The sequence below is a fragment of the Nothobranchius furzeri genome, chromosome 4, assembly GCF_043380555.1.
Source record: "Nothobranchius furzeri strain GRZ-AD chromosome 4, NfurGRZ-RIMD1, whole genome shotgun sequence".
In the NCBI taxonomy this organism is placed as follows: Eukaryota; Metazoa; Chordata; class Actinopteri; order Cyprinodontiformes; family Nothobranchiidae; genus Nothobranchius; species Nothobranchius furzeri.
Genome location: NC_091744.1, coordinates 13,085,821 through 13,111,951, shown reverse-complemented (window position 1 = coordinate 13,111,951; position 26,131 = coordinate 13,085,821). Strand labels below are relative to the sequence as shown.

General features: G+C 45.7%; 1 protein-coding gene across 1 annotated transcript in view; it reads left to right on the top strand.

Moving 5' to 3' along the window:
• The window catches only part of LOC107374083 (outer dynein arm-docking complex subunit 2), a 49,331-nt gene that overhangs the window by 3,462 nt on the left and 19,738 nt on the right, over window positions 1-26,131 (top strand). The window contains exon 2 of the mRNA XM_070550599.1: window positions 678-798. Within this exon, the coding sequence (XP_070406700.1) occupies window positions 678-798 (121 nt within the window). The remainder of the gene's footprint in view (window positions 1-677; window positions 799-26,131) is intronic.

The following is a 26,131-nucleotide window of genomic DNA, read 5'->3' as shown; positions in this document are numbered from 1 at the left end:
AACTTCTTCTGCCACACTTATTTTATGGGATGACAATTTTGATTGTTTTACTAGAAAACTAGCAAATGAAACATGAACCTCTAATCCCGATGTTTACATCCGCACGTTTACATGTTGTTTAACACTTTCTCCCAAATCTGCTTCTTCTCTGCCATGTTCTGTTTGTTAGTACGGTTTGTTCACACTCAAAATGCTACCATCATGGCTGCCACGTCCCAGAATGCAACGAGTGATCACAAGCTCTTTTGGCTTTAATACAAATCTTTGGGATTTCTACACCCTGGGCCATTTCTGTATGGAGACACAACGACTGAGAGGACCGAGCCATCATATTTGCTCTCTCACCTTCTCCTTCCCAGAAATGTCCTGGAATTCCCGTGGTGGAAATGTGGCTATTATTTCTGTCATTTCTTTATTTTCTCTTTGGTCTCACAGTAAAAATTAAACCCAAAACTGCTAATTGATAATGATGAGCAAATGTACCATCATCAAAGGAAAAACAATGATATATTTGATCACTCTGGACATATTTTGTTTGTTTCACACCAATGTTGTTTGTATTGTCGCCTGTAGCCAAGGCTCAACTCATATATGCTGTTTTATATTAGAAAATATGTTGAGGAGCATACATATATGTGAAGAGCTAAATCATTTTGCTTCTGCTACTGTTTGTCTAGTTTTCTAGGAGATCTTAGTGTGACTTCCTCTGACGATGATGAAGTGTCAGAATGGTTTGTGGACATTCAAGAAGAGACTGCTGATGACCGCATGCTCAAGAGATTTGTAATGATACTCAAGGTATGAGTCTGTCACACAGTTGCAGCAACTCCAACCAAGTAGGTGCCCCTCCCCCTTACATCGCAGAACGTTTCACTGCATCCACATAAGAAACCTGATGTCTTTTTAGTCTCGAAAACAACAAGTAGTAAGATAAATTAGAAATAATTATAAAAACTGACATGTGATGTAGAAAGCCTACAAATAAAATACTACCAAAACAAAAACTGTTAACTAGAGGCATGGTTTCAATTATGAATGCAAAATAAATTAAAGCTGCAAGCAGCGTCGTTCGGCCCTCGCAGCTCCGCGCCGCTCCGGCCTGGCCGGCAGCCCGGGGCACCAGGGCACGTCCGCAGAACACAAACGTCGACCACCCCAACACCAGAAACTGCTAACGGCCACCTTGTCCGCAACTCACCCTGACTCAGCATCCCCTTTGAGCCCACCATTATATTTTATGTCTCAACACTAGGGAATCCTCTATCTTTACCACACTGGTGGTGTGATGACAGTGACCAACTTTAATGCTATTCTGACCATGTTTTTTAAAGTTATCGAAGGATAACGTTATCTAGGTGGCGCTGTGACCAACTACAGAAAAGTCCCATTGAGGTCAGCTTTGGTGACATTATATAACATTCACCAACCGCTTGTGCCTCATTGGCTAAAGGGCATGATTGTTCATTGCCATATTCAGTTTCGGGCAAATCGGAGGCCGTTTGTGGAAGTTACAGTCAAATGTAAGGTCATGGCGTCACGCCAGCATTCACCATGGCATCAAAGCCCCTCCCTTTCTGGAAAGCTATCAGATCTGAATGGTCTTTAAAACATCATGAAGACACTGTATGACCTGAGTGTCTCGTCTCTCGTCTTCCTCCGCTTATCCGGGTCCGGGTCGCGGGGGCAGCATCCCAACTAGGGAGCTCCAGGCCGTCCTCTCCCCGGCCTTGTCCACCAGCTCCTCCGGCAGGACCCCAAGGCGTTCCCGGACCAGATTGGAGATGTAACCTCTCCAACGTGTCCTGGGTCGACCCGGGGGCCTTCTGCCGGCAGGACATGCCCGAAACACCTCCCCGGGGAGGCGTCCAGGAGGCATCCTGACCAGATGCCCAAACCACCTCAACTGGCTCCTTTCGATCCGGAGGAGCAGCGGTTCTACTCCGAGTCCCTCCCGAATGTCCGAGCTCCTCACCCTATCTCTAAGGCTGAGCCCGGCCACCCTACGGAGGAAACTCATTTCGGCCGCTTGTATCCGCGATCTCGTTCTTTCGGTCATTACCCAAAGCTCATGACCATAGGTGAGGATTGGGACGTAGATCGACCGGTAAATCGAGAGCCTGGCTTTCTGGCTCAGCTCCCTCTTCCCCACGACAGATCGGCTCAGCGTCCGCATCACTGCAGACGCCGAACCAATCCGCCTGTCGATCTCCCGATCCCTCCTACCCTCACTCGTGAACAAGACCCCGAGATACTTAAACTCCTCCACTTGAGGTAGGACCTCTCCTCCTTGAACCGTCACCTTATCGTGGTGGAGGAGTTTGAGTGCCCTAATGATCCTAGGAGCTATGTTGTCTGGGGCACTTAGTGCCCCTGGTAGGGTCTCCCATGACAAATTGGTCTTAGGTGAAGGGTGAGACAAAGAACGGTTCGAAGGATCTTTCATGGCGGTTAAAATGAAGAGTCGGAGTACCCGGCCCGGAGGGTTACCGGGGTCCCACCCTGGAGCCAGGCCTGGGGTTGGGGCCCGTGAGCGAGCGCCTGGTGGCCGGGCTTTCGCCCATGGGGCCCGGCCGGGCCCAGCCCGAACCGGATACATGGGCTCGTCCAACTGTGGACCCACCACCCGCAGGAGGAACATGAAGGGTCCGGTGCAATGCGAATCGGGTGGCAGACCAAGGCGGGAGCCTTGGCGGTCCAATCCCCGGACAAGAAAACTAGTTTTTGGGACCTGAGTGTCATTTTCACTAAATTAGAGGGGACAAATATGGGCATTTCACCATAAAACAATAGACTTCCTGTTGTCAGGGGGCGGGGCTTAGGTGATGTCAGCTGTCCACATTGTCGTTGTCTTGAGATGTGGTCAGTGATCACACAGACAAAGTTTGAATTAGATCTGATCATGCACATGGGAGTTAAGTCAAGTAATGTCATGGCGAAAGGTCAAAGTTTGAGGCTTAGCCACGCCCACACCTTTATACTTATTTAAAATCCGACGGTTGAATTTTTTCCCCTTTGACTTAAAAGTACATAGCATAAGTTTGAAGGTGATCTGTGTAAAGGGCAACGGGCCATCAATGTCCAAACAACGTGTGCGAAAACCACTAAATCGAGTACTTGGACCAAAATGGCTGACCTCCTGTGCGAAATTGCGCTTGGCTCCAAGAGACTTTTTTGTAGGTCCAGAGACCCTACATGAGTGTACCAATTTTCGTAATCCTCAGTCAAACCTTGTCTTGGGGCTGACAGTTTTAATGGTCCTAGGGGGCGCTATTTCAGAATATAGGCCACGCCCACAAATCTCAGATGCCCATTTCTATTGGGGTTCAGACTAGGATCACTCACCAGACATTTTGTGGCGATGTCACGATAATTGAAGAAATGAGAGGCAAACGTATTGCCATGGCGTGATGGCGAATTTCGCCATGCTCCCAAAGCCCCGCCTTTTTTCAAAACCTGCCAGTACTGTAGACCAAGTGACCTCAACTTGTCAGCTGCTATTTACCAGAGATTCCAGGTGATTGGGTAAAAGGAGTCCAATAGGGAGCTGTGAAAAAAAGAGTGGCGTGGCGAAAGGTCAAAGTTTGAGGCTTAGCCACGCCCACACCTTTATACTTATTTAAAATCCGACGGTTGAATTTTTTCCTCTATGTCTTAAGAGGATATAGCAGAAGTTTGAAGGTGATTGGTGAAAAGGGCGATGGAGCATCACTCTCCAAACAACGTGTGCGAAAACCACTAAATCGAGTACTTGGACCAAAATGGCCGACTTCCTGTGCGACTTTGCACTTGGCTCCAAGAGACTTTTTTGTAGGTCCTGAGACACCACATTAGTGGACCAAATTTCGTAATCCTCAGTCAAAGCATGGCTTGGGGCTGACAGTTTTAATTGTCCTAGGGGGCGCTAATTCAGAAAATAGGCCACGCCCACAAACTTAAACTGACCATTTCTATTGGGGGTCAGACTAGGATCACTCACAACAAATTTTGAGGTGATATCACGATAAATGAAGAAATGAGAGGCAAACGTATTTCCATGGCGTGATGGCGAATTTCGCTATGCTCCCAAAGCCCCGCCTTTTTTCAAAACCTTCCAGTACTGGAGACCAAGTGACCTCAACTTGCCTGCTGCTATTTACCAGAGATTCCTGGTGATTGGGTAAAAGGAGTCCAATAAGGAGCTGTGAAAAAAAGAGTGGCGTGGCGAAAGGTCAAAGTTTGAGGCTTAGCCACGCCCACACCTTTATACTTATTTAAAATCCGACGGTTGAATGTTTTCCTCTATGTCTTAAGACTATATAGCAGAAGTTTGAAAGTGATTGGTGAAAAGGGCGACGGAGTATCACTCTCCAAACAACGTGTGTGAAAACCACTAAATCGCGCACTTGGACCAAAATGGCCGACTTCCTGTGCGACTTTGCACTTGGCTCCAAGAGACTTTTTTGTAGGTCCTGAGACACCACATTAGTGTACCAAATTTCGTAATCCTCAGTCAAAGCATGGCTTGGGGCTGACAGTTTTAATGGTCCTAGGGGGCGCTATTTCAGAAAATTGGCCACGCCCACCGGATGTTCACGTCAGATTTTTTGGGGGGCCAGACTAGGATCACTCACAAGAAGTTTCGTGACGACATCTTTAGAAATAAAGAAATGGGAGGCAAACGTAAGGCCACGGCGGTACGCCTTACTTCGCCGCGCCGCCACAGCCCCGCCCTCTGCCGAAAACTCCCATAAAGTGACGCCAAGCAACCCCCACTTGCCTTGAATTACCAGCTCCAAATTTGTGGTGATTAAGTGAAATGGGGCAATTTGGGACCTTTCACAGTAAAACTTGACCTTTTTGGTCCTGAGGGGGCGGGGCTTGTGTGATGTCATCAACCGACCATTCAATTTACTTTGTGGGTCGATGACAAATGACCACAGAAAGTTTGGTAACTCTATTCCATTCAATTATGAAGTTATAGCAATTTAAATTTTTTTGGCGAGTAGTCAAACTTTGAGGCCTGGCTCCGCCCCTTCAACATATACGAAAACTCAGAATCCTTATCTCATTTTGTTCGCCCATCCCTTCTGAGCAATTTTACACAATTTTTGAGACGATCGTGCGAAAAATGATCGAGCAATCCAATCAGAGACGGACCCTAAAAACGGCAAAAACGGCAAAAAATTGCCATTTCAACCCAAAATGGCCGACTTCCTGTTTGATATTGACCATGGTTGCAAGAGACTTTTCTGTGCGGACTGTTGAGTACTACAAGTGTACCAAATTTCATAACTGTACGATAAACTAAGCTTTATGGAGAGGTTTTTTTTCACTTTGTAGGGGGCGCTGTTCAGCCATTTTCTTTGCGATTTTTTTGGGACCTTTAAAATATCAAATTTTTCACCAGGCCTGACAAGTGTGCAAAATATTGTGAGTTTTGGGGTATGTTAAGGTCCCCAAAAAGCTGTTCAAAGGGGGCACGGAATAACAAAAAATAATTAAAGCTGCAAGCAGCGTCGTTCGGCCCTCGCAGCGAAGCTGCTCGCCCTCCGTCCTTACCCCCTCCACTCCATCCCCAATGCTCTCAAAACCCAGCACCCCGCCGCTCCTTCCTGACCAGCAGCCCGGGACAACAGGGCGCGTCAGCAGAACAGAAACGTCCACCAGAACAGAATTCACCATGGCATCAAAGCCCCTCCCTTTCTGAAAAGCTATCAGATCTGAATGGTCATTACAACATCATGAAGACAGTGCATGACCTTTGTGTCATGTTGACTAAATTAGAGGGGACAAATATGGGCATTTCACCATAAAACAGTAAACTTCCTGTAGTCAGGGGGTGGGGCTTAGGTGATGCCAGCTGTCCACATTGTCACTGTCTTCAGATGTGGTCAGTGATAACACAGACAAAGTTTGAAATTGATCTGATCATGCACATGAGAGTTACCAAGTCAAGTAACGTAATGGCGACTGGTCAAAGTTTGAGGCTTAGCCACGCCCACATCTTTATACTTATTTGAAATCCGACGGTTGAATTTTTTCCTCTATGTCTTAAGAGTATATAGCAGGAGTTTGAAGGTGATCGGTGGAAAGGTCGACGAGACATCATTCTCCTAATAACGTGTGCGAAAACCACTAAATCGCGTACTTGGACCAAAATGGCCGACCTCCTGTGCGACATTGTGCTTGGCTCCAAGAGACTTTTTTGTAGGTCCTGAGACACTACATTAGTGTGCCAAATTTCGTGATCCTCAGTCAAAGCAAGGCTTGGGGCTGACAGTTTTAATGGTCCTAGGGGGTGCTATTTCAGAAAATAGGCCACGCCCACAAACTTCAGCTGTCCAAATCTATTAGGGGTCAGAGTAGGATCACTCATCAGAAATTGTGTGGCGATGTCACAGTGATAGAAGAAATGAGAGACAAACGTATTTCCATGGCGTGATGGCGAATTTCGCCATGCTCCCAAAGCCCCGCCTTTATTCGAAACCTGCCAGTATTATAGACCAATTGACCTCAACTTGTCTGCTGCTATTAGCCAGTGATTGCTGGTGATTGGTTAAAAGGAGGCCAATAGGGAGCTGTGAAAAAAAGAGTGGCGTGGCGACAGGTCAAAGTTTGAGGCTTAGCCACGCCCACACCTTTATACTTATTTAAAATCTGACGGTTGAATTTTTTCATCTATGTCTTAAGAGTGTATGACAGAGGTTTGAAGGTGATTGGTGAAAAGAGTGATGGAGCATCCTTCTCCAAACAACGTGTGCGAAAACCACTAAATCCAGTACTTGGACCAAAATGGCCGACTTCCTGTGTGACTTCGCACTTGGCTCCAAGAGACTTTTTTGTAGGTCCTGAGACACCACATTAGTGTACCAAATTTCGTACTCCTCAGTCAAAGCATGGCTTGGGGCTGACAGTTTTAATGGTCCTAGGGGGCGCTATTTCAGAAAATAGGCCACGCCCACCGGATGTTCACATCAGATTCTTTTGGGGGCCAGACTAGGATCACTCCCAAGAAGTGTCGTGGCGATATCTCTAGAAATGACGAAATGGGAGGCAAACGTAAGGCCACGTCGGTACGCCTGATTTCGCCGTGCCGCCACTGCCCCGCCTTCTGCAGAAAACTCCCATAAAGTGACGCCAAGAAACCCCAACTTGTCTTCAGTTACCAGCTACAAATTTGGGATGATTATTTGAAAGGGCGAATTTTGGAAAATTTCCCAGTAAAACTTGACCTTTTAAGTACTTAGGGGGCGGGGCTTATGTGACATCACCATTCAACCATTCATTTGTCTTCGGGGGGCGATGACGATTGTCCATAGAATGTTACTTTAACTGTAATTCTTTCATTTATGAAATTATAGCAATTTGAATTTTCTTGGCGAGTGCTCGAACTTTGAGGCCTGGCCCCGCCCCTTCAGTATTTACGAAAAGTCAATTTTATTTTCTCATTTGAATCGGCCATCGCTTCTGTTCGATCGCACACAATTTTTGAGACGATCGTGCGAAAAATGACCAAACTGTTCAACCAAATATAGACCCTAGAAATGGCCAAAATGGCTAAAAATCGCCAATTCAACCTAAAATGGCCGACTTCCTGTGTGATATAGACCATGGTTGCAAGAGACTTTTCTGTGCGGACTGTTGAGTACTACAAGTGTACCAAATTTCATAACTGTACGATAAACTAAGCTTTATGGAGAGGGGTATTTTTCACTTTCTAGGGGGCGCTGTTCAGCCAATTTTTTACGAACTTTCACATCGCCAGTGAAATACGTAAATTTCACGCACTTTCTATATTGGGCCAGAATTTGGTGACTTTTTGGATATGCTAAGACCCCCTAAAGGCCATTCAAAGACGCGGAAGAAAAAAGAATAATAATTAAAGCTGCAAGCAGCGTCGTTCGGCCCTCGCAGCTCCGCGCCGCTCCGGTCTGCCGTCGCACCAGTGCACGTCTGACAGAACAGAAACGTCAACCACCCCGACACCAGAAACCGCGAATGGCCTCCTAGTCTGCACCTCACCCTGACTCAGCATCCCCTCTGAGCTCACCATTAAATTGAATATTAAGATTACGGCGTTACGCCAGAATTCGCCATGGCATCAAAGCCCCTCCCTTTCTGGAAAGCTATCAGATCTGAATGGTCATTACAGCATCATGAAGACAGTGCATGACCTTAGGGTCATGTTGACTAAATTAGAGGGGACAAATATGGGCATTTCAGCATAAAAAATAAATTCCTGTAGTCAGGGGGCGGGGCTTAGGTGATGTCAGCTGTCCACATTGTCATTGTTTACAGATATGGTCAATGATCACACAGACAAAGTTCGAAAAAGATCTGATCATGCACATGGGAGTTATTAAGTCAAGTAAAGTAATGGCGAAAGGTCAACGTTTGAGGCTTAGCCACGCCCACACCTTTCAACTTTTGAAAAATCCGACGGTTGAATTTTTTCCCCTATGTCTTAAGAGTGTATTGCAGAAGTTTGAAGGTGATTGGTGAAAAGGGCGACGGAGCATCACTCTCCAAACAATGTGTGCGAAAACCACTAAATCACGTACTTGCACCAAAATGGCCGACTTCCTGTGCGACTTTACGCTTGGCTCCAAGAGACTTTTTTGTAGGTCCTGAGACCCCACATTAGTGTACCAAATTTCGTAATCCTCAGTCAAAGCATGGCTTGGGGCTGAAAGTTTTAATGGCTCTAGGGGGCGCTATTTAAGAATATAGGCCACGCCCACAAACTTCAGCTGTCTATTTCTCTTGGAGCTCAGACTAGGATCACTCACCAGAAGTTTCGTAGCAATATCACGATAACTGAAGAAATGAGACAAACGTATTTCCATGGCGTGATGGCGATTTTCGCCATGGTCCCAAAGCCCCGCCTTTTTTCAAAACCTGCCAGTACTGGAGACCAAGTAACCTCAACTTGTCTACTGCTGTTTGCCACAGAATCCTGGTGATTGGGTAAAAGGAGTCCAGTAGGGAGCTGTGAAAAAAAGAGTAGCGTGGCGACAGGTCAAAGTTTGAGGCTTAGCCACGCCCACACCTTTCAACTTTTGAAAAATCCGACGGTTAAATTTTTTCCCCTATGTCTTAAGGGTATATAGCAGAAGTTTGAAGGAGATTGGTGAAAAGGGCGACGGAGCATCACTCTCCAAACAACGTGTGCGAAAACCACTAAATCGCGTACTTGATCCAAAATGGCCGACTTCCTGTGCGACTTTGAACTTGACTCCAAGAGACTTTTTTGTAGGTCCTGAGACACCACATTAGTGTACCAAATTTCGTAATCCTCAGTCAAAGCATGGCTTGGGGCTAATAGTTTAAATGGTCCTAGGGGGCGCTATTTCAAAACATAGGCCACGCCCACAAAATTCAGCTGTCTATTTCTCTTGGAGCTCAGACTAGGATCACTCACCAGAAGTTTCGTAGCAATATCACGATAACTGAAGAAATGAGAGACAAACGTATTTCCATGGCGTGATGGCGATTTTCGCCATGGTCCCAAAGCCCCGCCTTTTTTCAAAACCTGCCAGTACTGGAGACCAAGTAACCTCAACTTGTCTACTGCTGTTTGCCACAGAATCCTGGTGATTGGGTAAAAGGAGTCCAGTAGGGAGCTGTGAAAAAAAGAGTAGCGTGGCGACAGGTCAAAGTTTGAGGCTTAGCCACGCCCACACCTTTCAACTTTTGAAAAATCCGACGGTTGAATTTTTTCCCCTATGTCTTAAGGGTATATAGCAGAAGTTTGAAGGAGATTGGTGAAAAGGGCGACGGAGCATCACTCTCCAAACAACGTGTGCGAAAACCACTAAATCGCGTACTTGATCCAAAATGGCCGACTTCCTGTGCGACTTTGAACTTGACTCCAAGAGACTTTTTTGTAGGTCCTGAGACACCACATTAGTGTACCAAATTTCGTAATCCTCAGTCAAAGCATGGCTTGGGGCTAATAGTTTTAATGGTCCTAGGGGGCGCTATTTCAGAAAATAGGCCACGCCCACCAGATGTTCACATCAGATCTTTTGGGGGGCCGGACTAGGATCACTCACAAGAAGTTTCGTGACGATATCTTTGGAAATGACGAAATGGGAGGCAAACGTAAGGCCAAGGCGGTACGCCTGAATTCGCCGCGCCACCACAGCCCCGCCCTCTGCCGAAAACTCCCATAAAGTGACGCCAAGCAACCCCCACTTGTCTTGAGTTACCAGCTACAAATTTGTGGTGATTAAGTGAAATGGGGCAATTTGGGACCTTTCACAGTAAAACTTGATCTTTTTGGTCCTGAGGGGGCGGGGCTTGTGTGATGTCATCATCCGACCTTTCAATTTACTTTGTGGGTGGATGACGAATGACCACAGAAAGTTTGGTAACTCTATTCCATTCAGTTATGAAGTTATAGCAATTTAAATATTTTTGGCGAGTAGTCAAACTTCGAGGCCTGGCTCCGCCCCTTCAACATATACGAAAACTCAGAATCCTTATCTCATTTTGTTCGCCCATCCCTTCTGAGCAATTTTACACAATTTTTGAGACGATCGTGCGAAAAATGATCGAGCAATCCAATCAGAAACGGACCCTAAAAACGGCAAAAACGGCAAAAAATCGCCATTTCAACCCAAAATGGCCGACTTCCTGTTTGATATTGACCATGGTTGCAAGAGACTTTTCTGTGCGGACTGTTGAGTACTACAAGTGTACCAAATTTCATAACTGTACGATAAACTAAGCTTTATGGAGAGGGGTTTTTTTCACTTTGTAGGGGGCGCTGTTCAGCCATTTTCTTTGCGATTTTTTTGGGACCTTTAAAATATCAAATTTTTCACCAGGCCTGACAAGTGTGCAAAATATTGTGAGTTTTGGGGTATGTTAAGGTCCCCAAAAAGCTGTTCAAAGGGGGCACGGAATAACAAAAAATAATAATAATCAGAGCAAAAACAAGAGGCCTTCGCAGCGCTTTCGCTGCTCGGGCCTAATTAAAGCTGCAAGCAGCGTCGTTCGGCCCTCGCAGCGAAGCTGCTCGCCCTCCTTCCGCACCCCCTCCGCTCCATCCCCGACGCTCTCCAAACCCAGCTCCGCGCTTGTCCATCCTGGCCGGCAGCCGGGGGCACCAGGGCACGTCTGGCAGAACAGAAAGTCAACCGCCCCGACACCAGAAACCGTGAACGGCCTCCTCGTCCACACCTCACCCTGATTCAGCATCCCCTCTGAGCCCAGCATTACACGTCTCACCACTAGGAGATACTCTATCTTTACCACACTGGTGATGTGATGTTCAGTCTCGGGCAAATCGGAGGCTGTTTGTGGAAGTTACAGTCAAACGTAAGGTCACAGCGTCACGCCAGAAATCGCCATGGCATCAAAGCCCCTCCCTTTCTGAAAAGCTATCAGATCTGAATGGTCATTACAACATCATGAAGACAGTGCATGACCTTAGTGTCATCTTGACTAAATTAGAGGGAACAAATATGGGCATTTCACCATAAAACAGTTGACTTCCTGTAGTCAGGGGGCGGGGCTTAGGTGATGTCAGCTGTCCACATTGTCACTGTCTTCAGATGTGGTCAGTGATCACACAGACAAAGTATGAAATTGATCTGATCATGCACATGGGAGTTGTTAAGTCAAATAAGGTAATGGCGACTGGTCAAAGTTTGAGGCTTAGCCACGCCCACACCTTTATACTTATTTAAAATCCGACGGTTGAATTTTTTCCTCTATGTCTTAAGAGTATATAGCAGAGGTTTGAAGGTGATCGGTGGAAAGGGCGAGGAGATATCATTCTCCTAATAACGTGTGCGAAAACCACTAAATTGAGTACTTGGACCAAAATGGCCGACCTCCTGTGCGACATTGTGCTTGGCTCCAAGAGACTTTTTTGTAGGTCCTGGTACACTACATTAGTGTGCCAAATTTTGTGATCCTCAGTCAAAGCATGGCTTGGGGCTGACTGTTTTAATGGTCCTAGGGGGCGCTGTTTCAGAAAATAGGCCACGCCCACAAACTTCAGCTGTCCAATTCTATTAGGGGTCAGAGTAGGATCACTCATCAGAACTTGTATGGCGATGTCACAATGACTGAAGAAATGAGAGACAAACGTATTTCCATGTCGTGATGGCGAATTTCGCCATTCTTCCAAAGCCCCGCCTTTATTCGAAACCTGCCAGTACTATAGACCAAGTGACCTCAACTTGTCTGCTGCTATTCGCCACTGTTTGGTGGTGATTGGTTAAAAGGAGTCCAATAGGGAGCTGTGAAAAAAAAGAGTGGCGTGGCGACAGGTCAAAGTTTGAGGCTTAGCCACGCCCACACCTTTATACTTATTTAAAATCCGACGGTTGAATTTTTTCATCTATGTGTTAAGAGTATGTAGCCGAAGTGTGAAGGCAATTGGTGAAAAGGGCGACGGAGCATCACTCTCCAAACAACGTGTGCGAAAACCACTAAATTGCGCACTTGGACCAAAATGGCCGACTTCCTGTGCGACAATGCACTTGGCTCCAAGAGACTTTTTTGTAGGTCCTGAGACACCACATTAGTGTACCAAATTTCGTAATCCTCAGTCAAAGCATGGCTTGGGGCTGTCAGTTTTAATGGTCCTAGGGGGCGCTATTTCAGAAAATAGACCACGCCCACCGGAATTTCACATCAGATCTTTTGGGGGGCCAGACTAGGATCACTCACAAGAAGCTTCGTGGCGATATCTCTAGAAATGACGAAATGGGAGGCAAACGTAAGGCCTAAGTGGTACGCCTGAATTCGCCGCGCCGCCACAGCCCCGCCTTCTGCAGAAAACTCCCATAAAGTGAAGCCAAGCAACCCCAACTTGTCTTCAGTTACCCGCTACAAATTTGGGGTGATTATTGGAAAGGGCGAATTTTGGAAAATTTCCCAGTAAAACTTGACCTTTTAAGTCCTGAGGGGGCGGGGCTTATGTGACATCATCAATCGACCATTCATTTGTCTTCGGAGGGCAATGACAATTGTCCACAGAACATTTCTTTAACCGTAATTCTTTCATTTATGAAATTATAGCAATTTGAATTTTTTTGGCGAGTGCTCGAACTTTGAGGCCTGGTCCCGCCCCTTCAGTATTTACGAAAAGTCAATTTTATTGTCTCATTTTAATCGTCTGTCGCTTCTGTTCGATCGCACACTATTTTTGAGACGATCGTGCGAAAAATGACCAAACTGTTCAACCAAATATAGACCCAAGAAATGGCCGAAACAGGGTCAAAATGGCCACTTTAGTCCAAAATGGCCGACTTCCTGTTTGATATTGACCATGGATGCAAGAGGCTTTTCTGTGCATATTGTTGAGTTCTACAAGTGTACCAAATTTCATAACTGTACGATAAACTAAGCTTTATGGAGAGGGGTATTTTTCACTTTCTAGGGGGCGCTGTTCAGCCATTTTTTTATGAACTTTCACATCGCCAGTGAAATACGTAAATTTCACGCACTTTCTATATTGGGCCAGAATTTGGTGACTTTTTGGATATGCTAAGACCCCCTAAAGGCCAGTCAAAGACGCGGAAGAAAAAAGAAAGAAAGAAAGCGTAATAATAAACGGAGCAGATACAATAGGCCTTCGCAGCTTCACTGCTCGGGCCTAATTAAAGCTGCAAGCAGCGTCGTTCGGCCCTCGCAGCTCCGCGCCGCTCCGGTCTGCCGTCGCACCAGTGCACGTCTGACAGAACAGAAACGTCAACCACCCCGACACCAGAAACCGCGAATGGCCTCCTAGTCTGCACCTCACCCTGACTCAGCATCCCCTCTGAGCTCACCATTAAATTGAATATTAAGATTACGGCGTTACGCCAGAATTCGCCATGGCATCAAAGCCCCTCCCTTTCTGGAAAGCTATCAGATCTGAATGGTCATTACAGCATCATGAAGACAGTGCATGACCTTAGGGTCATGTTGACTAAATTAGAGGGGACAAATATGGGCATTTCAGCATAAAAAATAAATTCCTGTAGTCAGGGGGCGGGGCTTAGGTGATGTCAGCTGTCCACATTGTCATTGTTTACAGATATGGTCAATGATCACACAGACAAAGTTCGAAAAAGATCTGATCATGCACATGGGAGTTATTAAGTCAAGTAAAGTAATGGCGAAAGGTCAACGTTTGAGGCTTAGCCACGCCCACACCTTTCAACTTTTGAAAAATCCGACGGTTGAATTTTTTCCCCTATGTCTTAAGAGTGTATTGCAGAAGTTTGAAGGTGATTGGTGAAAAGGGCGACGGAGCATCACTCTCCAAACAATGTGTGCGAAAACCACTAAATCACGTACTTGCACCAAAATGGCCGACTTCCTGTGCGACTTTACGCTTGGCTCCAAGAGACTTTTTTGTAGGTCCTGAGACCCCACATTAGTGTACCAAATTTCGTAATCCTCAGTCAAAGCATGGCTTGGGGCTGAAAGTTTTAATGGCTCTAGGGGGCGCTATTTAAGAATATAGGCCACGCCCACAAACTTCAGCTGTCTATTTCTCTTGGAGCTCAGACTAGGATCACTCACCAGAAGTTTCGTAGCAATATCACGATAACTGAAGAAATGAGACAAACGTATTTCCATGGCGTGATGGCGATTTTCGCCATGGTCCCAAAGCCCCGCCTTTTTTCAAAACCTGCCAGTACTGGAGACCAAGTAACCTCAACTTGTCTACTGCTGTTTGCCACAGAATCCTGGTGATTGGGTAAAAGGAGTCCAGTAGGGAGCTGTGAAAAAAAGAGTAGCGTGGCGACAGGTCAAAGTTTGAGGCTTAGCCACGCCCACACCTTTCAACTTTTGAAAAATCCGACGGTTAAATTTTTTCCCCTATGTCTTAAGGGTATATAGCAGAAGTTTGAAGGAGATTGGTGAAAAGGGCGACGGAGCATCACTCTCCAAACAACGTGTGCGAAAACCACTAAATCGCGTACTTGATCCAAAATGGCCGACTTCCTGTGCGACTTTGAACTTGACTCCAAGAGACTTTTTTGTAGGTCCTGAGACACCACATTAGTGTACCAAATTTCGTAATCCTCAGTCAAAGCATGGCTTGGGGCTAATAGTTTAAATGGTCCTAGGGGGCGCTATTTCAAAACATAGGCCACGCCCACAAAATTCAGCTGTCTATTTCTCTTGGAGCTCAGACTAGGATCACTCACCAGAAGTTTCGTAGCAATATCACGATAACTGAAGAAATGAGAGACAAACGTATTTCCATGGCGTGATGGCGATTTTCGCCATGGTCCCAAAGCCCCGCCTTTTTTCAAAACCTGCCAGTACTGGAGACCAAGTAACCTCAACTTGTCTACTGCTGTTTGCCACAGAATCCTGGTGATTGGGTAAAAGGAGTCCAGTAGGGAGCTGTGAAAAAAAGAGTAGCGTGGCGACAGGTCAAAGTTTGAGGCTTAGCCACGCCCACACCTTTCAACTTTTGAAAAATCCGACGGTTGAATTTTTTCCCCTATGTCTTAAGGGTATATAGCAGAAGTTTGAAGGAGATTGGTGAAAAGGGCGACGGAGCATCACTCTCCAAACAACGTGTGCGAAAACCACTAAATCGCGTACTTGATCCAAAATGGCCGACTTCCTGTGCGACTTTGAACTTGACTCCAAGAGACTTTTTTGTAGGTCCTGAGACACCACATTAGTGTACCAAATTTCGTAATCCTCAGTCAAAGCATGGCTTGGGGCTAATAGTTTTAATGGTCCTAGGGGGCGCTATTTCAGAAAATAGGCCACGCCCACCAGATGTTCACATCAGATCTTTTGGGGGGCCGGACTAGGATCACTCACAAGAAGTTTCGTGACGATATCTTTGGAAATGACGAAATGGGAGGCAAACGTAAGGCCAAGGCGGTACGCCTGAATTCGCCGCGCCACCACAGCCCCGCCCTCTGCCGAAAACTCCCATAAAGTGACGCCAAGCAACCCCCACTTGTCTTGAGTTACCAGCTACAAATTTGTGGTGATTAAGTGAAATGGGGCAATTTGGGACCTTTCACAGTAAAACTTGATCTTTTTGGTCCTGAGGGGGCGGGGCTTGTGTGATGTCATCATCCGACCTTTCAATTTACTTTGTGGGTGGATGACGAATGACCACAGAAAGTTTGGTAACTCTATTCCATTCAGTTATGAAGTTATAGCAATTTAAATATTTTTGGCGAGTAGTCAAACTTCGAGGCCTGGCTCCGCCCCTTCAACATATACGAAAACTCAGAATCCTTATCTCATTTTGTTCGCCCATCCCTTCTGAGCAATTTTACACAATTTTTGAGACGATCGTGCGAAAAATGATCGAGCAATCCAATCAGAAACGGACCCTAAAAACGGCAAAAATGGCAAAAAATCGCCATTTCAACCCAAAATGGCCGACTTCCTGTTTGATATTGACCATGGTTGCAAGAGACTTTTCTGTGCGGACTGTTGAGTACTACAAGTGTACCAAATTTCATAACTGTACGATAAACTAAGCTTTATGGAGAGGGGTTTTTTTCACTTTGTAGGGGGCGCTGTTCAGCCATTTTCTTTGCGATTTTTTTGGGACCTTTAAAATATCAAATTTTTCACCAGGCCTGACAAGTGTGCAAAATATTGTGAGTTTTGGGGTATGTTAAGGTCCCCAAAAAGCTGTTCAAAGGGGGCACGGAATAACAAAAAATAATTAAAGCTGCAAGCAGCGTCGTTCGGCCCTCGCAGCTCTGCGCCGCTCCGGCCTGGCCGGCAGCCCGGGGCACCAGGGCACGTCCGCAGAACACAAACGTCGACCACCCCAACACCAGAAACTGCTAACGGCCACCTTGTCCAAAACTCACCCTGACTCAGCATCCCCTTTGAGCCCACCATTATATTTTATGTCTCACCACTAGGGAATCCTCTATCTTTACCACACTGGTGGTGTGATGACAGTGACCAACTTTAATGCTATTCTGACCATGTTTTTTAAAGTTATCGAAGGATAACGTTATCTAGGTGGCGCTGTGACCAACTACAGAAAAGTCCCACTGAGGTCAGCTTTGGTGACATTATATAACATTCACCAACCGTTTGTGCCTCATTGGCTAAAGGGCATGATTGTTCATTGCCATATTCAGTTTCGGGCAAATCGGAGGCCGTTTGTGGAAGTTACAGTCAAATGTAAGGTCATGGCGTCACGCCAGCATTCACCATGGCATCAAAGCCCCTCCCTTTCTGGAAAGCTATCAGATCTGAATGGTCTTTAAAACATCATGAAGACACTGTATGACCTGAGTGTCATTTTCATTAAATTAGAGGGGACAAATATGGGCATTTCACCATAAAACAATAGACTTCCTGTTGTCAGGGGGCGGAGCTTAGGTGATGTCAGCTGTCCACATTGTCGTTGTCTTGAGATGTGGTCAGTGATCACACAGACAAAGTTTGAATTAGATCTGATCATGCACATGGGAGTTATTAAGTCAAGTAATGTCATGGCGAAAGGTCAAAGTTTGAGGCTTAGCCACGCCCACACCTTTATACTTATTTAAAATCCGACGGTTGAATTTTTTCCCCTTTGACTTAAAAGTACATAGCATAAGTTTGAAGGTGATCGGTGTAAAGGGCAACGGGCCATCAATGTCCAAACAACGTGTGCGAAAACCACTAAATCGAGTACTTGGACCAAAATGGCCGACCTCCTGTGCGAAATTACGCTTGGCTCCAAGAGACTTTTTTGTAGGGCCAGAGACCCTACATGAGTGTACCAATTTTCGTAATCCTCAGTCAAACCTTGTCTTGGGGCTGACAGTTTTAATGGTCCTAGGGGGCGCTATTTCAGAATATAGGCCACGCCCACAAATCTCAGATGCCCATTTCTATTGGGGGTCGGACTAGGATCACTCACCAGACATTTTGTGGCGATGTCACGATAATTGAAGAAATGAGAGGCAAACGTATTGCCATGGCGTGATGGCGAATTTCGCCATGCTCCCAAAGCCCCGCCTTTTTTCAAAACCTGCCAGTACTGTAGACCAAGTGACCTCAACTTGTCAGCTGCTATTTACCAGAGATTCCAGGTGATTGGGTAAAAGGAGTCCAATAGGGAGCTGTGAAAAAAAGAGTGGCGTGGCGAAAGGTCAAAGTTTGAGGCTTAGCCACGCCCACACCTTTATACTTATTTAAAATCCGACGGTTGAATTTTTTCCTCTATGTCTTAAGAGTATATAGCAGAAGCTCGAAGGCGATTGGTGAAAAGGGCGACGGAGCATCACTCTCCAAACAACGTGTGTGAAAACCACTAAATCGCGCACTTGGACCAAAATGGCCGACTTCCTGTGCGACTTTGCACTTGGCTCCAAGAGACTTTTTTGTAGGTCCTGAGACACCACATTAGTGTACCAAATTTCGTAATCCTCAGTCAAAGCATGGCTTGGGGCTGACAGTTTTAATGGTCCTAGGGGGCGCTAATACAGAAAAAAGGCCACGCCCACAAACTTAAGCTGACCTTTTCTATTGGGGGTCAGACTAGGATCACTCACAACAATGGTCGAGGTGATATCACGATAAATGAAGAAATGAGAGGCAAACGTATTTCCATGGCGTGATGGCGAATTTCGCCATGCTCCCAAAGCCCCGCCTTTTTGCAAAACCTTCCAGTACTGGAGACCAAGTGACCTCAACTTGCCTGCTGCTATTTACCAGAGATTCCTGGTGATTGGGTAAAAGGAGTCCAATAAGGAGCTGTGAAAAAAAGAGTGGCGTGGCGAAAGGTCAAAGTTTGAGGCTTAGCCACGCCCACACCTTTATACTTATTTAAAATCCGACGGTTGAATTTTTTCCTCTATGTCTTAAGACTATATAGCAGAAGTTTGAAAGTGATTGGTGAAAAGGGCGACGGAGTATCACTCTCCAAACAACGTGTGTGAAAACCACTAAATCGCGCACTTGGACCAAAATGGCCGACTTCCTGTGCGACTTTGCACTTGGCTTCAAGAGACTTTTTTGTAGGTCCTGAGACACCACATTAGTGTACCAAATTTCGTAATCCTCAGTCAAAGCATGGCTTGGGGCTGACAGTTTTAATGGTCCTAGGGGGCGCTATTTCAGAAAATAGGCCACGCCCACCAGATGTTCACATCAGATCTTTTGGGGGGCCGGACTAGGATCACTCACAAGAAGTTTCGTGACGATATCTTTGGAAATGACGAAATGGGAGGCAAACGTAAGGCCAAGGCGGTACGCCTGAATTCGCCGCGCCGCCACAGCCCCGCCCTCTGCCGAAAACTCCCATAAAGTGACGCCAAGCAACCCCCACTTGTCTTGAGTTACCAGCTCCAAATTTGTGGTGATTAAGTGAAATGGGGCAATTTGGGACCTTTCACAGTAAAACTTGATCTTTTTGGTCCTGAGGGGGCGGGGCTTGTGTGATGTCATCATCCGACCTTTCAATTTACTTTGTGGGTGGATGACGAATGACCACAGAAAGTTTGGTAACTCTATTCCATTCAGTTATGAAGTTATAGCAATTTAAATATTTTTGGCGAGTAGTCAAACTTCGAGGCCTGGCTCCGCCCCTTCAACATATACGAAAACTCAGAATCCTTATCTCATTTTGTTCGCCCATCCCTTCTGAGCAATTTTACACAATTTTTGAGACGATCGTGCGAAAAATGATCGAGCAATCCAATCAGAAACGGACCCTAAAAACGGCAAAAACGGCAAAAAATCGCCATTTCAACCCAAAATGGCCGACTTCCTGTTTGATATTGACCATGGTTGCAAGAGACTTTTCTGTGCGGACTGTTGAGTACTACAAGTGTACCAAATTTCATAACTGTACGATAAACTAAGCTTTATGGAGAGGGGTTTTTTTCACTTTGTAGGGGGCGCTGTTCAGCCATTTTCTTTGCGATTTTTTTGGGACCTTTAAAATATCAAATTTTTCACCAGGCCTGACAAGTGTGCAAAATATTGTGAGTTTTGGGGTATGTTAAGGTCCCCAAAAAGCTGTTCAAAGGGGGCACGGAATAACAAAAAATAATAATAATCAGAGCAAAAACAAGAGGCCTTCGCAGCGCTTTCGCTGCTCGGGCCTAATTAAAGCTGCAAGCAGCGTCGTTCGGCCCTCGCAGCTCCGCGCCGCTCCGGTCTGCCGTCGCACCAGTGCACGTCTGACAGAACAGAAACGTCAACCACCCCGACACCAGAAACCGCGAATGGCCTCCTAGTCTGCACCTCACCCTGACTCAGCATCCCCTCTGAGCTCACCATTAAATTGAATATTAAGATTACGGCGTTACGCCAGAATTCGCCATGGCATCAAAGCCCCTCCCTTTCTGGAAAGCTATCAGATCTGAATGGTCATTACAGCATCATGAAGACAGTGCATGACCTTAGGGTCATGTTGACTAAATTAGAGGGGACAAATATGGGCATTTCAGCATAAAAAATAAATTCCTGTAGTCAGGGGGCGGGGCTTAGGTGATGTCAGCTGTCCACATTGTCATTGTTTACAGATATGGTCAATGATCACACAGACAAAGTTCGAAAAAGATCTGATCATGCACATGGGAGTTATTAAGTCAAGTAAAGTAATGGCGAAAGGTCAACGTTTGAGGCTTAGCCACGCCCACACCTTTCAACTTTTGAAAAATCCGACGGTTGAATTTTTTCCCCTATGTCTTAAGAGTGTATTGCAGAAGTTTGAAGGTGATTGGTGAAAAGGGCGACGGAGCATCACTCTCCAAACAATGTGTGCGAAAACCACTAAATCACGTACTTGCACCAAAATGGCCGACTTCCTGTGCGACTTTACGCTTGGCTCCAAGAGACTTTTTTGTAGGTCCTGAGACCCCACATTAGTGTACCAAATTTCGTAATCCTCAGTCAAAGCATGGCTTGGGGCTGAAAGTTTTAATGGCTCTAGGGGGCGCTATTTAAGAATATAGGCCACGCCCACAAACTTCAGCTGTCTATTTCTCTTGGAGCTCAGACTAGGATCACTCACCAGAAGTTTTGTAGCAATATCACGATAACTGAAGAAATGAGACAAACGTATTTCCATGGCGTGATGGCGATTTTCGCCATGGTCCCAAAGCCCCGCCTTTTTTCAAAACCTGCCAGTACTGGAGACCAAGTAACCTCAACTTGTCTACTGCTGTTTGCCACAGAATCCTGGTGATTGGGTAAAAGGAGTCCAGTAGGGAGCTGTGAAAAAAAGAGTAGCGTGGCGACAGGTCAAAGTTTGAGGCTTAGCCACGCCCACACCTTTCAACTTTTGAAAAATCCGACGGTTAAATTTTTTCCCCTATGTCTTAAGGGTATATAGCAGAAGTTTGAAGGAGATTGGTGAAAAGGGCGACGGAGCATCACTCTCCAAACAACGTGTGCGAAAACCACTAAATCGCGTACTTGATCCAAAATGGCCGACTTCCTGTGCGACTTTGAACTTGACTCCAAGAGACTTTTTTGTAGGTCCTGAGACACCACATTAGTGTACCAAATTTCGTAATCCTCAGTCAAAGCATGGCTTGGGGCTAATAGTTTAAATGGTCCTAGGGGGCGCTATTTCAAAACATAGGCCACGCCCACAAAATTCAGCTGTCTATTTCTCTTGGAGCTCAGACTAGGATCACTCACCAGAAGTTTCGTAGCAATATCACGATAACTGAAGAAATGAGAGACAAACGTATTTCCATGGCGTGATGGCGATTTTCGCCATGGTCCCAAAGCCCCGCCTTTTTTCAAAACCTGCCAGTACTGGAGACCAAGTAACCTCAACTTGTCTACTGCTGTTTGCCACAGAATCCTGGTGATTGGGTAAAAGGAGTCCAGTAGGGAGCTGTGAAAAAAAGAGTAGCGTGGCGACAGGTCAAAGTTTGAGGCTTAGCCACGCCCACACCTTTCAACTTTTGAAAAATCCGACGGTTGAATTTTTTCCCCTATGTCTTAAGGGTATATAGCAGAAGTTTGAAGGAGATTGGTGAAAAGGGCGACGGAGCATCACTCTCCAAACAACGTGTGCGAAAACCACTAAATCGCGTACTTGATCCAAAATGGCCGACTTCCTGTGCGACTTTGAACTTGACTCCAAGAGACTTTTTTGTAGGTCCTGAGACACCACATTAGTGTACCAAATTTCGTAATCCTCAGTCAAAGCATGGCTTGGGGCTAATAGTTTTAATGGTCCTAGGGGGCGCTATTTCAGAAAATAGGCCACGCCCACCAGATGTTCACATCAGATCTTTTGGGGGGCCGGACTAGGATCACTCACAAGAAGTTTCGTGACGATATCTTTGGAAATGACGAAATGGGAGGCAAACGTAAGGCCAAGGCGGTACGCCTGAATTCGCCGCGCCACCACAGCCCCGCCCTCTGCCGAAAACTCCCATAAAGTGACGCCAAGCAACCCCCACTTGTCTTGAGTTACCAGCTACAAATTTGTGGTGATTAAGTGAAATGGGGCAATTTGGGACCTTTCACAGTAAAACTTGATCTTTTTGGTCCTGAGGGGGCGGGGCTTGTGTGATGTCATCATCCGACCTTTCAATTTACTTTGTGGGTGGATGACGAATGACCACAGAAAGTTTGGTAACTCTATTCCATTCAGTTATGAAGTTATAGCAATTTAAATATTTTTGGCGAGTAGTCAAACTTCGAGGCCTGGCTCCGCCCCTTCAACATATACGAAAACTCAGAATCCTTATCTCATTTTGTTCGCCCATCCCTTCTGAGCAATTTTACACAATTTTTGAGACGATCGTGCGAAAAATGATCGAGCAATCCAATCAGAAACGGACCCTAAAAACGGCAAAAACGGCAAAAAATCGCCATTTCAACCCAAAATGGCCGACTTCCTGTTTGATATTGACCATGGTTGCAAGAGACTTTTCTGTGCGGACTGTTGAGTACTACAAGTGTACCAAATTTCATAACTGTACGATAAACTAAGCTTTATGGAGAGGGGTTTTTTTCACTTTGTAGGGGGCGCTGTTCAGCCATTTTCTTTGCGATTTTTTTGGGACCTTTAAAATATCAAATTTTTCACCAGGCCTGACAAGTGTGCAAAATATTGTGAGTTTTGGGGTATGTTAAGGTCCCCAAAAAGCTGTTCAAAGGGGGCACGGAATAACAAAAAATAATAATAATCAGAGCAAAAACAAGAGGCCTTCGCAGCGCTTTCGCTGCTCGGGCCTAATAATAATCAGAGCAAAAACAAGAGGCCTTCGCAGCGCTTTCGCTGCTCGGGCCTAATAATAATCAGAGCAAAAACAAGAGGCCTTCGCAGCGCTTTCGCTGCTCGGGCCTAATCATGCCTTGGACATACTAAATCAGGAATGACTCAAACACACACACACACACACACACACACACACACACACACACACACACACACACACACACACACACACACACACACACACACACACACACACACACACACACACACACACAATTAGGAATAAAGAACCACGATTTGAATTGAGTTTGCACACAAAAAGTATATTTGAACATTTTTACAGAGCCCCCTAGTGGTGCTTGTGTAATACTGCATTAACTGTACTCCTAGTTTTTTTTTAAATTAAATCTATGACATTATAAGACAACTGATTTGAGACTACGGGTCATAATTGAGCCATCACTGCCTGCTGGCTGTCCTGGCTCAGAGCAATAGGGGGGGTTGACAGTATAGGAGGATCTTTGTTGACATCTTTATTATCTTCGTGCATATGGCCGAGTGGCTGCATGGGAAAAAACACCCTGTTATCAATACGCAACATACACTTTGAAGAACTTTAGCAGGCAAAATCCCCAATATATTAACATTTTACAGTTTAAAGTTATTAAAAGCTCATAAGAGCTCTAAGATTACGGAAAACATTGATCTGATTCAGCAGAGTTTTGTCCACAAATCCGGTTGCAAGACATTTATTCCTATTAAACAGAAACCCTGACCCTTTCAAGAAAATTTGGGCCGACCTCTTTTAAAAACAGAAAGCTGTGGTTGTGCTAATAGCAGGAGCTCCTGTGAGCTGAGCAAAGTCACAGCATTAAAGCTCCATTCCTGAACTTTGCGGATATATGCTCTCTGTCGCCCTCGAGGTTTGCTGCGTAACATCACTGTTGTAAAATCAAATCTCTCTGTCACACATAAGAGGCGTGTTTACTGGCTTTTTTCCAACTCGTGTGCCCAAACCAAACACATTAAGCGGCGTTTCTGCATTGAATAAAGTTTTATCAGGACTATTTAAGAACTTAATGCCCGACCAAACACAATAACCCTGGTGAAATCATTTATTACTTTCTATTAGCAGCACGGCTAGGTCTTTCGAGAAGAGCTCTCCAGCGAGGAAAAGCCAGCCCAATATTAACTCTGATTTTTGCTCTTGCTCTATCGCATTCTCTTTGACTTTTCCTAGATTCCTCTGATGAGGGATTTCTAGCTTTCTTTGGTGGATCTGCCATAGCTCAAGTCTCTAAACCACGGGTCTACCACAGACATATATACGTAGATGCCCGGTGGACTAGTGCTGCCGTAGTTGCTAGCCGCCATTTTAGATGAGTCTCCATTCGCCCCCAGTGCATTCACTTCAATTAAGGAATGTCCTACCCAACTAAAAAACACATTTTATCAAGCGTTTTCACAAAATCAGACACAAGTTGCTCACTGTGCATTTACTTTGGACTCTTCTTGGACTCTTCTCTCTGCTTTGGAGTGAGACCCATCCGTAAAGCAATATGCAGTCAGTACTTCCGGCGGCAGACCGCGGGTCAAAAACTGTGTAGTGCAGTAAACAGACGAGGGATCCCATAATACTATCACAGCTCAGAAAATGAACATAATAGATGATAGTATACCACCAAAAAAAAAACATTATTAAAGGTGTGAAAGTTGTGGAATGGGGCTTTAAGTGGGAGCCAACCATCACCTCCATCATAAAAAAGGCCCAGCTGAGGATGTACTTCCTGAGGCAGCTGAAGAAATTCAACCCATCAGTACAGTTGATGAGGCAGTTCTACACTGCAATCATTGAGTCCATCCTCTCCTCTTCAATCACTGTGTGGTAGGCTGGAGCCACCATCAGGGACATGAGGAGGCTGCAGCGTGTCGTGAGCTCTGCTGAGAATGTCATTGGCTGCAAACTCCCCTCCATACAGGACCTGTACATCTCCAGGACATTGAGGCATGCAGGTCGGATCACAGCAGACCCGTCTCACCCTGGACACAGTCTGTTCAACTCGCTCCAATCTGGCAGGAGGCTCCGATCCATTCGGACCAGAACCTCTTGCCACAAAAACAGCCCTCTGCAGTCGGGCTCATGAATACCAATCTTAGATTTGACCACTCCAGCTGCTTTGTTCCAGTCACATGTTTATGTTTATGTATTTCGCTGACGCTTTTGTCCAAAGCGACTTACAAGTGATGATCGGCATGTTGCCCTTGAGGCTAACAACAACAATAACAACAACAACTTGTCATAAATCATGGAGAGGAGGGAACAAGGAGTGGACAGCAGAGAGGGGGGACGGGTGCAGGGAGAGTGACCCACATGACCCTAGTGTTGCGTTGGCACATGAACTGATCCACTCTGACCAGTGCTTAGTAGCTGCTTCTCTAATTGGGGAAGCTGTAGCTCAGAAGGTAGAGTGGATAGCCTCATGATCATGGGATCAAGGGCTCTATTCCAGCTCCCGCCAGGGGTTTTCTGCTGTTGCGTCCTTGGACAAGAGACTTCAGCCGACTTGCCTTTGTTGGAGGTGGTCAGAGGGGCCGATGGCGCAAAATGGCAGCCTCGCCTCTGTCAGACTGCCCCAGGGCAGCTGTGGCTACATAGTAGCTTACCAACATCAGCAGTGTGTGAATTTGAGAGAGTGTGAATAATGGAAAGCACCTTGGGTGTCTTGAAAAGCGCTTTATACATCCAAACCATTAATTATTGTTTCCCTATATTATGATCATTCACTGTGTATTCGTCACCTGTGGGTGAGAAAATGGAAAAATCCTCACTGCAACCGCAAAGCCGGGTAAGTCTTCATTAATCAGTATCCTTATTTATTTTTTCACTTATTATTATAATGAAGACATCTGAATCAGAACGTGAAAACAACATAAATGTTTTCAAAAACAGGCTCTCACTATCATCCCTTTCGCATTTCGCGGTCTTTTAAAAAGCAAATTCCTATTAAACTTGTT